The sequence below is a fragment of the Cajanus cajan genome, chromosome 6 (genome assembly GCF_000230855.2).
Source record: "Cajanus cajan strain Asha chromosome 6, NIPB_CcT2T_4, whole genome shotgun sequence".
NCBI classification, from domain to species: Eukaryota; Viridiplantae; Streptophyta; class Magnoliopsida; order Fabales; family Fabaceae; genus Cajanus; species Cajanus cajan.
In genome coordinates this window covers 21,214,552-21,230,468 of record NC_138522.1, presented here as the reverse complement: position 1 = coordinate 21,230,468, position 15,917 = coordinate 21,214,552, and the positions used below count along the sequence as shown (strand labels likewise).

Genomic DNA, 15,917 nt, shown 5'->3' with positions numbered 1-15,917 from the left:
CTGTTTTACTCCTAATTTTTCAAGAATTTGATTTAGCTAGGTCTAATCATTTTTATATGAACCTAACTAAACCTAATCAAACTTTTTCAAAACCGGATTAGTGACAAACTAGCCTAAAAGGCCGCCTAGCTTGCCTTGGTTCCTCACATGACCGAATTGCTTCTCCTTGCCTTCAAGCTTGGGAAGCTTGTGCTACAAGCTTCTCCTTTAACTTGCTTCCCAAAAAAGCTAAGTGAGAAACTTGCTCCACAAGCCTCCTAACTAGGTTGGACGGTCAAGCAACCAAACCATGATTCACTTGAATCATGGTTAAGGTTAACTTGCTCCCTAAACTACATCCTTCTATATATTTGTAACTCTCACCTTTTCCCTCACTTTAGATGAATAATAATCAAAATTTCTCTCGAATTCTCTCCTCCAAAGCTCATAGAATTCGTGGAGAATTTTCTCCTCTAGGTTCCTTCACAAAAGTTTCCAACCTGTGCCTTGGTGCCTCACTCTTCTACTTCCTTTGAAAGTAACCGAACACATGCTTGTTGCTTCTTCACCATTGGAGTTTCTTCAAAGGTGTTTCCACCATTGCTAAGTGTTCAACCTCAAGAGAAGAAGGATTGGACGGTGGAGTTTTGAAGAACATCAACCATTCTTCAACAACTTCCATCAATAAGGATAAAGTTGGCATATCATAATTTTTTTAAAAAAACCAACAAAACAAGTTGAAATAACTACTTTTATTAGACCGTAGAACTACAACTGCCTTATAATAAGAACAGAACAGAAGTAATATGTTTTTTACTAACCTATTAGATTTGATTACCTAGTGCTTCTTTAATAATGTTAAACCCACACTTTGAGAATTGAAATTTCCACTAGAGTTTGAGTTATTTTGTATTTCTTTTGAAAGTCATTGTTTCTGGAATAATAGGATTTGCGGGAAAGAAAAAAAAAAGAGTAATTACAATTGTTAATAACAGCTTTAGCTTAACTAAAATTGATTTTATCTTTATATACCAGCAATAATTTTGTATCTTACACAGTTTAACGCACTTCTACAATATTGAGGCTTGTGAAATCAAAGATCCAAGCAAAACATTGAGTGAACACTGCCTGAAGGGGGTGGAGGCCTGGGATGCTCAACCATGTGGATCCAGAAAGTAGTCACCGTATTGTAACTATTGTTCCTGCAAAATGCAAATACATAAAACCAAAAATAGAAAAAATTGTCCCTATGAGTATTGAGAGGAAAAAGGAGAGCACCATTATAAAGGGCTATATAATAAATAACCGAAGTAAATCTAATAGGTTAAAATAACCTATCACAGCGGGTCATTTTTAATGCTTCATCATGAACTATTTAAAAGGTAGTTCACCCTAGCCTGAACCTTTCATTTTTAAGGCAAAATGATATTATTGAATAAAAAGGTACATAATACATATATTTTATTTTGTTCATTCTCAAGTGTAGAACCAGGATTCAAACCCCAGTTATCAAACATATTACACATTACATACATTGAACATACACCACGCAAAAATTAAGAGGTTAGATACTTCATTTCATGCGTACAACTTCTGAAGATCGTCTTTGAATTTGGCTTTCAGCTGCTCTCTCTTTATCTTGAGAGCAGCAGTAACTAATCCAGATTCAGGAGTCCATGGATCTGGCAACAACCTAATCTTTGCAGGAATTTCAGATTTCTCCAGCTTTGCAGATTTTGCAACCTGAAATGAATAAATGAAATTAGTCATTAACCATGCAGCACATACAATGGTTATCAACTTATAACTACATCGTTAGGTCATAATTAGAACTCGCTACAGTTTGGTTGGTCTAGAAAACCATTTCTTTGAAATTTATCCTTCAAACACAATTGATGCCTTGTCACGGCTGTGATACTTCCTTCACATAAATGTAAGGCGTTGCAAGTACCAAAACAAATATAAGTGTGTATATTTCATCAATAAATTTTCTACATTTTGAATGTGAGTTGTGACCAACTAGTTATCTTCTATAAAAAGCCTGAATCCTTCAAAAATGAAAAAGTATCAGTGTCATACCCATTTCAGATACCGATACTTCTCTGCTACTTTCAAATATGTATCCGAAAAGTATCTACTCTTTATTTATTTATTTTTTAATTGTTTTTTCTAGGATTCCTTGTGGATACTTATTGGATACTTCTAGATACATATTCAAAAAAAAGTATCCAAAAAGCTCGTCTTAAGCTTTTCTTACAACCATGGTTTTTCTCATGTTGTGGAAGGAATGGAGTACATACTCCTTTATTTATTCTTTGAAGAAAAACAAAATGGATCCAAGAGGTGTAGACGGTTTGGTTTATGGAAAGATGAAGGGCATGAAAATGGGAGAGACTAAATTGTGGGACAATAGTGAAGGTATGCGTCATCCACTTATGATGGTGTTGGACTTCTTGAATTGGTTGAGTTGTCTCTTGATGAACCAAACTTTGAAACTAGGTTTTTTCTACATGATGGTAATAGAGAAGAGAGTGATACAATTAGCATTAGATAGTAATTTAGTAACGATGCTTTTGAGTTATAGACTATTGTATAGAACCAATATTTGTTTTAAGTTCTACCAACGATGCTTTTATTAATATAGTTAACTTGATATGGCAAAAACTGTATTTTTTTTTTGTTATGATCACAAATATCTTTTTTTGCAAGTTGTGACGATCATTGTTATGAATTAATGAGAGAGAATTAATGTCTCTTTATTTACCAATATTCTATACCTTTATAAAATTTAATTTAAGGTATCTAAAATGAATTGTGTCCTATATTTCAAAATAATTGTCATATTCCAATATCCTTGTTGTATCGTACCCATGTCGTACTAAGTATATGGGTTTCATAGGTTATCCTTTCATAAAATGTGGTTATTTAATGTTCATTGAAATACTGGTGGTTTCACTCTTTTTTTTTTTTGGGTGTTCATTCGTTAAATTGTTGCTTGTCTTTCATTATCATTCTCAAAAGAATAGTTAATAGATTGACCCAAAGCAAACAATAAACATTTTATAGAACTAGAATTTTCCCATTAAGTGGTGGTTGATTACTTGGATCAGTTGAAGCCTTTTGGCTCTATGAGAATCAAACTTCTCAATTAAAACATTTAAAGAATTAAAAGTCATGTATAGTGGTTTCTGTTGAACTTTTCTTGGGTGTTCATCTACCCCTTTTAAATCAGATTATTTTCCATTTCATCGACTTTGTTTTTAAAGTAGTCTTTATTAGTCTTCTCCAGACCAAGACGATTCTACTTCTATTTCCTCCCAAATATATTCTTTCTAATATTGTCTATTCTTGTAGGTCTATCTGTTTATCCACCTTGACATTCTTATTTCCACAACATTTATTTTTTGTTCTTGAAACTTTGCTACCCAAACATATAATATCATAGAGATTGGTTGGTCTTATGGTAGAATCTTCCTTCAAGTTTATATGTACTTGCAATAATATATTACACCTAAATACTAAAACATTTTTCCATATCAACCACCCATTGCATGCCATCCCTACCAATCTACCCATTACTTTGTAAAATAAATACTGTTGAAAAGCTGTCTTAGTTGCGGTCTCCCCTATCCCACCTTATTTGTGGCCTCATTGTAGACTGCCTTAATTGTAACCTCAAGGGAAGTGTTTAGTCCTATATCAACTATAAATAAGGCTAAAATAGAGCCTATGAAGCTTGGTTAATCCTCATCTTACAAACTAATTTCATGGCATTGAGTTAGGCTTTTAAGTCCAAATTTTAAGAAATACAAGATACCTAAACCATGAGCCGAAGACTAACTTTATTAAAAATTCATGCTATTAGTGGAAGCTCCTGAATCCATATCTCTAACATTCTCAGGTCATTTAAACATAGACCAAATAGGCCAACTCCTCTACCTTGAACTAAAATTCAATTTCAGTTAGAAGAACGGAGGTAGCAAGGATCTCATTTCTAACCAATTGATCATAGAGGCCTTGAAACCATGTCAAGGTTCAATTTTCCTAGAAACCTTTTAGGTGGATGATAAGCTTCCATGTTGATGCTCATGAACAGCTTAATATCTTAACACTGTGACTTGTAGTATGATCTGATCTCCAAGTTTCATTATTATAAATGATGTTTTCTAATATGTTCACTCCAACATTGTTTTTAATCCTATTTTATCTTAGCTATGTTTTCTTACAAGTCTACCCTAAATTGCTTTAAATCTTGGTTCAGGGAAATATCCCCTGAACAAAGCTACAAATTTTCAAAACTTCAAGGTTCTGCACCTCCCTAGCCCAAGGGTCCTAATCCTCTGTCAAATGAGAATGACAATATATCGGTCCCTATCAACCTCTCCTCTTAATTATAGGTAATATGCCTTAGATTAGTGCTAGAAACACATTCATCTTAACACATTTTTTCATTATTTATTTCTGAAAACTAAAAAATCATGAGAAGTTCATTAAAAAGGTTATGGGAATGGGACCACAAACTTTTGTAATTTCCAAAATAATTCAACCAGTAGGTGTGTTTAAAAAGTGTGTCAAAGGTGTTCCTAGCATTTCCAATATGCCTTAATTCTTCTCCATCTCAGCCCAACAAACTAACAGATATCATCAACAAATAACTACATTCTTACTAACAGATATTAACAACAAACATATTTACAGACAACTAACACTAACCTTAGAAATTGACTGCAGAACCTCAGTGACAGTTTCAGGTTTGTTACAAAGATCAGGAAAATCTTTGTAATCTATACCAGCTTGTTGGGCCCACTTCTCCAGTGACTGATGTGAAGCAACAACTAGAGCCACACAGTAATTGTGAAAGGGGTCTGCATAAACCATTATATTATCCACATAATCACATGATGATAGTGCTGCCTCAACCTGTGATTAAGTCATAATGAAAAACCGATATAAGGCCCAGATAAATTTACTGTGGATCTTGTGTCAGTTCTTCATCCAGATTCCATAACAAACAAGGTATAGTTTGAGTTACCTTTCCAAGAGATATATATTCTCCATGTTGAAGTTTGACAATGTCTTTCTTCCTATCTATAATTTCAAGACATCCATCAGGATGGAATTGCCCAATATCGCCAGTATAAAACCAGTTCATACCTTTCTCATCAACCTGTATTAAGTTAAAAGCCAAATATGTAATGTATGGCTTAGTAATATGCAAAAACAGACTCAAGAGCGGTTAAAAGAAAAGAATAAGGAAAAATGCCATGCATACAACTATAAGTTTGGAAATTACCTTGAAAACTTCTTTAGTTTTCTCTTGATTCTTAAAGTAACCAGGTGTCACACTAAATCCTCCAACTACAATCTCTCCCCTTGGCATTGGTTTATCTGATGTCAGATACCCTCCTTCTTCCCAAGAAACAAGCTATACAATCACATTATTAAAGAAATCAAATTACCTCCTAAATAGCACCACTGCAAGTTCTAATACAGATTAAGAGATATGAATTCGTTATTTCTCAGATGTTGCTAACTTCTTACTATCTTTGATGTTACGTTTTATTATGCACCATCCTCAAACTACAATAATTAAAGGCCATTATCATAATTCAATGCAATATCTATGAATAAGTAGTAGTTGGAACCTCACACTGATTTTTTGTTGATGGTATATATGACATACCTTAATGTAGCAACAAGGAAGAGGTGGACCAACACGTCCCACACTGTAGTCATCCCACTCTGAAAAGGCAGCTCCAGCAAATGTTTCAGTCAAGCCGTATCCTTGCCCAATAGGAGCCCTGTTGACAAGTAAATAAGTAAATATAGAGAACTCCAACTCTATAATCGGATAATACTAGGTGTTATCAAATTTATCAACTCTGAGACAGTGAGACACTTCCTGTACAAAAACAGAGACTGATTGCTATATTAATAATGGAAATCCAAGCTTATATCAGAGTGATACCAGGACTGGTTTAGGGAATACAAGAGAAAGAGATAAATGCAGAAAAATAGAAAGAAAGCAACAACAGGGGCAGATTTGAGAGTGCACAATTCTCTCCCAAGTCCCAACTAATTCCACCCACACGCTACACTACTCTCACCCCCCCCCCCCCCCGAAAACAAATACTCATTCTCCTGAAAAATGCATCACATGCACCTCCCCACTACTCTTGCCACCTAGGCACTTATTTACTCTCTGTCCCCACTCCCCTTAAATCTGATCAGGTGCAAGTGCAACAGACCTATTGTTCTGATCAGGTGCATCCCTTCTCTTGGGCCTCCTCTTAGAAACATTAGTTGTTCTGGGCCTTTAATTTGCATCAGAATCAATAAAATTCCTATCAATTAATCATTGTTGTTCTATCATATTCATAATTTAATAAGAAAATAAATCGAAATATAATGAAATATGGAAACCCCTACTAAATATCATCTAAAGATACTCTAAAGTATTATAAAATACAAAATTAATATTGAGATATTATATAGATAACATCCCCCTCAAATTAGTTGCTCAAATCTATCACCAAATTAGTCCCTCAAAGATTTAAAAAGTCACCATATAGGATTTTATGGAGGATTAAATTAGTGACAAAAAGAATCTTTGAAGATTAGTTTGGTGACGTTAAATCTTCAAGGAATTAATTTAGTGACAAAATCCTTGGAGGGTGAAGGTGGTGACAAAAAGATTCTTTGAGGAACTAATTTGGTGACTAAAGTTTTTAAGGCATAATCTGATTATTAAACTCTGAAAAACTGTATGTCAAAACCGTGTGTTCTCCTGCTGAAGAACTCTCATTTAAAAATAGTGTAATACAATCTGATATTTAGCCCTGAAAAATAGCTGGCCTAATTTCATCTGTGCAACATAATTACATAATTTCAGCTATCATAATTGAAGGGATGATGCAGTAACACGTAACTTTGGAGGGCCAAACTACAGCTTTTACTCAACATAGAATTACTCATGTTCTTGTACCCAATAGCTTAAGCTATTGGCATAGTTAGCTCATCACATGGTATCAGAGAACTGATTTTCTATCCTAGGATATCATAAAACTGAATACTTGGCAGTATTTATTTTTTCCCCTCTTTAGGACAATTTAGTTAATAACTTTTCAACATGATGACGTTCATACTATAATATCATACAAGACAATATAAATAGACATACTATCTTACATTTTCTATTAGATAGAAATTCACATTGAAATGAATCTAATACACAAACTATACACAGCTATAACTACCTAGATTCATAACCCCAACCCAGAATAGAAGCGTGCGAACACAAATGCATGGACACAAGGTTGTCAAACTCGAGAGTCTACACAAACTCGTAGAGCTCTGGTAGACTCGACTCGTAGACTCGACTCGTAGACTCGTAAGAGTCTACCTAATATTAAAATATATTAAAAAACATGAACGCACACAATATGATATCACTATTTCAACATTCTAAGTCTAAAATAAGTCAAATAACAACAATAAAATGTCATAATACAAATCTTAACCATACATAAACAACCAAAAGTCGAAAACACATAAGTCCACAAAGTAAGAGACTTTGAGCCACCACCGGTTTCAGACATCTTGCAATTATAGGAGTAACCGAGTAAGAGACTAAGTATATGAAAATTGTGAATAACACCAACAAGATGCAGCAGAGAAGTAACACTCACGAGTCACGACGCTGGAAGAGTGGAAGCTGCAATGACGGAAAGCGATTTTGGCGGTGGCAGAGATGCGGCGGAGATGCGGCAGAGATGCGGCAGAGGGAGACTCGCTTCCGTCCCAGCAAGATGCGGCGCCGTTCGTAGCGGCGGAGAGGAGCCCTCGTAGTGGCTGAGACGCTCGCGTTTCGTAGAGGGGCGATTAGAGTTTAGCTGCGGAGGGAGACTCGCGTCCGTCCCAGCAAGATGCGTTCCGTTCGTAGCTGCGGCGAAGATGGCTGTTTAGGGTTTAGCTGCGGAGGGAGACTCAGAAACGTGCAAATGGTGGAGCAGCTCGCGCGCGCAGGGAAGAAACATTTTTTCACTTACTGACCTAGGCAAAACGACGTCGTTTTTGGGCCATTTAGGGGTCAAAAAAAAAAAGCCACCAGACTCGTGGACTCGGGCTAGACTCGCGATTCTGACCGAGTCTACCCGAGTCTACCCGAGTCTACCCAAAAACGATTCTACAAGCGAGTTAACCCGTTTTGCTCCCCTAGACTCGTAAACTCGTCCGATTCTACGAGTTGACTCGCGAGTTTGACAACCATGCATGGACATATATACATTCAGATACCAGTTACCTCCAATAAAACATTATGTAGTATAAAGATGGGAATCGTTACCCCATGCAAATATTGATGAAGTGTTGTGAATCACCAGATAAAGGAGCTCCCCCACAAAGCATAAAGCGGAGCTGGCCTCCAAGTGCAGTACGGATTTGCTTAAAGACAATGGTATCCCACACCAACTTTTCCAATCCCCAGGCTCCTAGCCAGCTTCCTTTTACAGCAGCCAGTCGGCGCTTGTAAGCAAAATGAAAAAGATTCTTCACAAGACCCCCTTTTTCCTCAACCTAATAGAAAATGGTAAGGTTATCAACTTATTTAATTTAAAGCATTGAATACCAGGGGGAAGTATAAAAGGAAAAATGAAAGTTTCAGCAACTTTGGATTGGATAGTGGCCATCAAAATGGAAAATTCTACTTCATCTCTTTATAAAACCAGCAATGCACTATGGTAGTAAATGCTGAACAGTAAAGTTTCAATAAAAATAAAAACTAAATGTAGCGGAGATGAAAATGTGAATGTGCATGAGTAGATACTACAAGAAAAGATTATCAATGAATGTATATAGGAAGAATTGTAGTACAAGGCTACAAGCACTATTCAGGAAAAGATAACAAAAACCAGTTTAAGGTAGTTTGCTTGTGTTATGTCAAGATAAACAGCAGCCACAACACAGAAAATTGGATCAAATCAAAAGACATTTGTTAGGAACCCACGATGGAAATAGGAAAGACAAGAGAATGATTTAATTCTCTGACTGAAAATGAACAGAGTAAAGAGAAAGATCTCTCCTTCAAAGGTTCCCCCCCCCCCCCCCTTGTAAAGGCTTTCCCCTTTTAATATTAAACACTTGCTCAGTTCTCCCAAAATACAAGTCCATGAAAGATTACCCCCACCCTTTATTCCCCTTATTTATTTATATACCCTCTAACAGTCTAACCAACTAATAGTTCTAGTTGTCTAAATGAACTATTGTGTGTTCATTTTATTCTTCCAAGCAATTACTCTTTTTAACTTTTACCATTGAATGAAAAGGCCAGAGGAAGATCAAAGAAAACATCAAGAGAAACCATTAGATTTAGGAAAGAGTTTACTCTAAATGGATTTATTGAAAACATAATTTTCACACTGCCAATAGCATTATTTGATACATGTAGCAGCAGGCCTTATTTAATGGAAAAAGACTGTTGTTGTTACTCCTGTCTCTGTCCATACAGACCTTTATTATGAAAACATAAACAAAACTTTCCTATAATTATATTAAAAAAAATATAAATAAATTCCAGATACAAACCTAACAGATCCATGAGTTTAGCCACAAGCTCATCGGTATTCTGAGGTCAAATTCCATATCTATCCTTTTTTAGCCTTTTATGTTGAGAAAGAAAGAAGAGCACTAAACCATCAATTCAAATGGTTTGACTCCAAAATTAATATTCAACTGCACCAAATGAATGTGTTCTTCCTCTTTGCTTAATGTATAAAGGCTAAACAAGAGAAGCAATGACATTTAACCACAAAACATCCATGAGCTCCGGTTGAATTAATAAATAGTGAAGCCCATTGGCATTTTGGAGGTACTCGTTGAATTTTTTCTTCTTTTCTTTTTTCCAACTTACTATTTGTGAATTTAAGGGAATTTTCTGTAGGTTATCATAACAAGGGAATTTTCTGTAGGTTATCATAACAAGGGAACTTGTGTAGCTAACACAATAAAAAGGATGGACATTAAGTAATGCAAGTAATGATGTGTGTATGTGTGAGAGAGTGCCCATGTGGAGCATTAGTTTGATTCACACCTTTTTTACAACTCCATCTCGAATCCGATCAAGAATAGCTGGTACGGCTGTCAAAAGAGTGGGCTTTAACACTGTAGCATCGCCCTTGGTTCCTTTCTTGATTTTATTAGATGTGTCAGTCAAAGTCAGAGGAGAACCATAACCAATTGCACAACCTGCAGCCAACATAACAGACTGGACAACCACAGTAATTTAGAGATAATATCATCAACTGCTTTGACAACTGAAAGTTTAAGAAGAAATAACCTCTGCTGCCATTTCAAAAACATGAGCAAGGGGCAAGTATGCCAAGTACACATCCTTGCTACCTAGATTTGGAATCACTGTCATAACAGCTGCTGTAGTGGCTACAATATTCCCATGAGTAATCATGACACCCTAATTGATAACAAAAAAGATAACACTCAATCAAATCAAAGGTAAAAACATAACTGAGCTTTCAGAGATCCTCTTAGTTCTCAATGATAGAGGATTAGAGAATGACTTAATTTGTTAGTTTACCACCTAAAACATGATGACAGTAGTGTCATACCCAGACCCATGTCAGTACTCAAGTAATGTTTATCAACTACATTATTTAATAGGCATCAGGTTGTTGAGACATTTAATAACCATGATTCTGGAGTTTGTACAAAATATTTTGCAAGCAAGGAGGAAATCACAAGTATGAATAAGAGATTATAGATACAAAGACAGAAAGTGACAACACTTGAAGAAGAAACAAACCTTTGGCAGACCAGTACTACCACTTGTGTACATGATAACTGCAATAGCATTCTTGGAAGGCAGGCTTGGCTCAACAGGACTTTCTTCCCCAAGTTTCTCAACTTCACTAAAGGATGAAATTGTCCAGCTGCCTGAACTTCCTGAGAAAGTATCTTCTTGGTTATCATCTTCAAAGTAAATAATATTTTGTATAGATGTTAGTTTTGATTTTATTGCATCCAACTTCTTCAATTGTCTGGAGTCACAGATCAGAGTAGATGTTTCGGTCTGTTCATGTTCCAAAGCTTCAAGTGAGAACATTTCCATCCCTTTTATTTTAGTTACTAAAATCATTATATATTTTCATCTATTCCCTAAAGTTATGGAAGAGATAATAATTTCCTACCTCGTTTAGTGAGTGGATCAGGGCATCCTCACCTAAAGAAGCATAAATAGTAACAACTGTTACATTCTGCCTGAAGCAACCCTGAAGTTTAGAAAGATTACCATTAAAATTTGCGAATGCAGGACAGTTTAGTTAAAAGGGTAATGGAATGACTCATGGAAATAAAGCTGATAAAGCAAATTTACCTGAAGGGCAATGAGCCATTCAGGCCGGGTATCGGAGAAAATGGCAACACGGCTATCTATATCATGGCCTAACTTAAGAAGACCAGAAGCAAATTTTGACACGCGAGCGAAAACCTCTCCATAGGTTTCCCATTCATAGTCTCCTAAATGAAGTTTCTCAAACTTCCTGCCATCACTAGATGTAACAACCTCCTTTTGTATTAGTTTTCTTGTTCCAAGAAATCGATTGTGGGTATGTTTATTACAGGATTGCTCAAATAGATGAGCCATGGTTGGGGCTCCTTTCCAAGGAACTTCAACCAACTCAGTTCTTCTAGCATTACGTACTGCATAACCTGCCTCACCACCAACATCTACAGCCACACCTCTTATTTTTCCTTTTTTCTTTCCAAAGAACAAAGCTGAAAACAAGACAGGAACAAGGATGCTTATGACTATAGCCGCCAGAGCTCCATATTCTCCATGATCTTTCCAGACAAATATGTCACTGATATTCAGACTTTTTAACCAAGAGGAACTGCCCTTTGTACCAATCATCTTTTATGTTTGGCAAGATACAGTGGTCCTTATTAAGCAAAATGCAATCTTGATTACCTACAAAAGGTGAAAGAAAGTATGGAGTTTGTTAATTCAACCATCTTTTTTGATAAATGAAGAAACTCAAGACGAAGGGAAAAACACTTTATAAAGAAAAGGGAGGATAAGGAACCCCCTCAGTCCAAAAATAAAAAATGAAACAATAAACAAAAGTATAAATTATCACAAACTGAAAAAAAACAAAGTGTGATTACGATGTTTGTGCACAGATATAGGAAACACACAATGTTGGATAGCTGAGGCATTTGTTCGACTTGAATCACTGAAAATCCTATTACACATCAGTATTGCCAGCCTATCAATAATAGAAACCAGATGGCACACATTTTTTTACAAAATAAAATCAAGAAAACCTGATGCAAATTAGTCTATACCACATAGGCAGCAGCAGCAGCACACACTTTCTATCATCCATGAGCATAAAACTGATTCTTTTTTTTTCCTCCGTAAGAAGTTTTTAATTACTTTTCACCATGATGATGTTCATTCTATAATATCTTATTTGATAATACAAAAATAGAAAATCGGTTATAATCTCACTTTGATAGTCTTATACCAAAAATTAAATAAAATAAAATTCACAGCAAATGCAACTATGCAACTTACGTCATCGATAAACAAAAAGGAATTTCAATCAGAAAAACGAAATAGAAATTAACCAAAATTTCGAGATTACAAAAAATTAAAATCAAGTGATATACAACTGCCAACTAATCACTCCCATAAAGTTTATAGTACCAGCTGCCACACTGATTAATTTTTCCTTTAAAAGAAAAAAACATGCGGATAAATGAAGTCAAACTTAAATAAAACATGACTCAATTTATTAGAGCAAAAATTTAGGGCCAAAAAAACTAATTCGACACAGTAAAACACTCTCTCACTGGGACCAATTCAATCAGTACAAGAAGCAGAAGGGGAATATAGCCCCTCTAAAAGAAAATGAAGATGAAACCCAAAAAAACAAACGATTATACCATAAAAAAGAAAAAGGAAAAAAAAGCATGATTTAGACAAGTCCAGCATCAGCCACAACATGCATAGAAGAACCACCATCAATCCCACAAGAAATTCAAGGCAAAATATCACAACCTTCACACCAAATCAATTTCATAAGTAATTACACCACAAACCAGAACTCAACACATCCATAAAAAAATTGGTAAAAAAAAAAAAGAAGATGATGCTCATCGAACGATACCTAATTTTTTGGGTACTATGAAATGCTGTGTGTGTTTGTGTCTCTATTTTAGTAAAGTGATTCTTTAGTTTAAGCAGTGCTCGACGCAGCACCGAGTATAGGCTACATAATACACTGTTCGCATCACATTTCATATACACGCTGTACGAAGGAAGGCACAAACACACGACACATGTAGCGTGACGGAGATATAATAATAAATTTTTAAATCATCACTTTCGTCTCAATTTTTCTTTTTACTATTTTATCCATTTAATTAAACAATAATTTCTTATAAATAAAAGATATATAAAATAAAAAAATATACGTAAAAAAGTATAATTATTTTTATAAATTATTAGAGACACAAATATTCCAATTCCTCTAATATATTATAAAAAATATTTATTTTTTATATATAATTTTTAATTTATTTTATTTTAAAATTTTTAAATAATAAAAAATAATATTAAAAATTAAATAAATTCATGATCTTAAAATTAAATAATTAAATATAATATCAATTGATTTAATAAATATTAATAATTTTTAAATAAATATAAAAACACATAATACTTTAATCCATTAATAATATAACAAAAGAAATTATCTTATTTTTTAAAATAACTTCATTTTTAAATTTTTAAATAATAAAAATAATATTTAAAATTAATTATTTTATAAAAATAAAATTTAAATTCAAAATTTTATATTTAAAGATTAAATATAATACCAATTTAACTATATATTTTTCAAATATTATTATTAAATAAAATATAAAAAGATTACATCACTTGGTCCCACTAATTAAGAATAAAATTAATAATGTTTATTTTATTTTAGCTTCGTAAAAAGCAGAACGTGGACAAGTGTGGTGTATACACGCATCTACGAATTATGGATTAATTAATTTTGCCCCTGAATCCTGAAAATAAGGTGCCTTCATATGATGGATTAGCTAGCCAGCATCGGAAAGAGCGTTCGAGAACCCGATCATGAAGAAAAGAAAATGCTCTCAGAACAATCGTGATTTTCGTACTTTTATGTATTTTATTTAAATAAAAATAAAATATAAAATTTAATAAAAAATAATTTTAAATTGGAAAAATGATGTGTTGTACACGTATTACAATATTCAAGAAGAGAGTACATAATAAACCCCGTGCTGCTTTAGTGGTAGGGGTTGATCCATCTTTAAGTAAGGTTAGGAGTTCGAATTCTGTCTTGTGTATGCAGTTGCGTTAAATTTTGAGACCAGTTATCCAACTTTTTGAGGTGCCTCCAACCTAGCCAGCTATCGATCTTGGATACTCCAAGGACAGAAAAAAAATGTACATAATAAAAAATAATTATAAAACTCAAGATGTTTAAAACATATAAAATAAAATAGGTAGAAGATAAATGTGTTGTGAAAACTACGAAAATGATATTTTCTTTATATTAAAATTATTTTTATATTCATTTGAAGTTACTATTCACATATCAATAAGTTACTATTCAAAATACAACATAAGTAAAATTATTAAATAAAAAAGAACTCGAATCTCGTTATGATACAATTAGTTTCAAATTATTCCAATTTTCATACAATTCCATTCAAATTAATTTCCTCAATTTCACAATAATCAAGTCAAATAACACATAATACGATTTTTTTATTATGTGGTGTATATACATTTCTATTGTGCTAATGTACACCAATATTTAATAAGGTTAGCCTCAAATAATTAAAAAAAGAAAGAATCATGCTTAACAAAAAAATTTCAGAAGTTATATAGTAAGTGTAAAAATAAAAGTCAAACAAAAAGATTATCGTCAAAACCTTCAAATGTATAGAACAAGGTTTCTACATTTTAAAAAGAGTATTAATAAATATTAAAAAAAATTCCACTACTTTTTATAAAAATATTCAAAGAAAAATATAGTAATTAAAATATTAAATATTACTTTTTTTAATTTTAAAATTCTAACTGATCCCATTACTACTTTCATGTTTTTTTTAAAAAAAAACAAATTATTAGGTAATAACTAATATTTTTAAATTTAAAAATTTCAAATCAATCCACTACTTTTGCTTTTGGTACATAAACTATTGTTGTCTGTTATGTTAGATGAAGAAATTCTCGACAAAATTTTGAACATGACAAATATAATGTATATTGTTATTTTTAACGTGTGTATTAGTGTTTCAGATAAATATAAGAACAGGCTAAAAAATGGAGTACGTGTTTTTGCACATACCATGTATGGTTGAGATAAATGAAACATTAAATGAATTGATCAAGCATCAAGACTAAAACCTAGTCAAAAGCAAGATACAAGACAAAGCACACTAGTAGAAGAAGTCTTGAAGTATCATATGAAAGGCCAAAACAAGCATCAAATAAGGCTAAGTCAAGAACAAGACAAAGTTGGAGCCTAATGGTCAACTAGACCAATTTCAAAATATCAGACGGTGGATAATCTAAGACAAAGCATCCTAGACGGAATTAAAACTCTTCCATCTGCACAACTGACCAGACAAAAGGAAAAGTCAAAGTCTATCCTTAGACAGAGACTCAAATTCCAGACGCAGACGAAGAATGTTGAAATGCGTCTGAAGTCCACTATTCACAAAGGAAAATATCATATATCATCTACATACATAAGAAGAACACGCGGAGTCATCAAAAATATGAAAGGAAAGAAGAAAAATAAAAGTGCGCGAATTCACAAGTCAAAGTTGTGAGTGTCAGAGCAAGTACACCTACTTTTCAGAAAAAAGACAGCGCTTCTACA

General features: G+C 33.7%; 1 protein-coding gene across 1 annotated transcript; it reads right to left on the bottom strand.

Moving 5' to 3' along the window:
- Positions 1-1,383: 1,383 nt before the first annotated feature.
- Positions 1,384-13,318, bottom strand: LACS8 (AMP-dependent synthetase and ligase family protein). The gene is made up of 12 exons (XM_020375505.3): positions 13,161-13,318; positions 11,363-11,956; positions 11,178-11,258; positions 10,793-11,059; positions 10,313-10,444; positions 10,067-10,240; positions 8,324-8,553; positions 5,663-5,780; positions 5,273-5,404; positions 5,012-5,146; positions 4,693-4,899; positions 1,384-1,722 (listed from the first exon to the last, which is right to left on the bottom strand). Exons 2-12 carry the CDS (start codon positions 11,897-11,899, stop codon positions 1,558-1,560), a joined length of 2,178 nt encoding a protein of 725 aa, XP_020231094.1. The 5' UTR covers positions 11,900-11,956; positions 13,161-13,318; the 3' UTR covers positions 1,384-1,557.
- Positions 13,319-15,917: the final 2,599 nt, after the last annotated feature.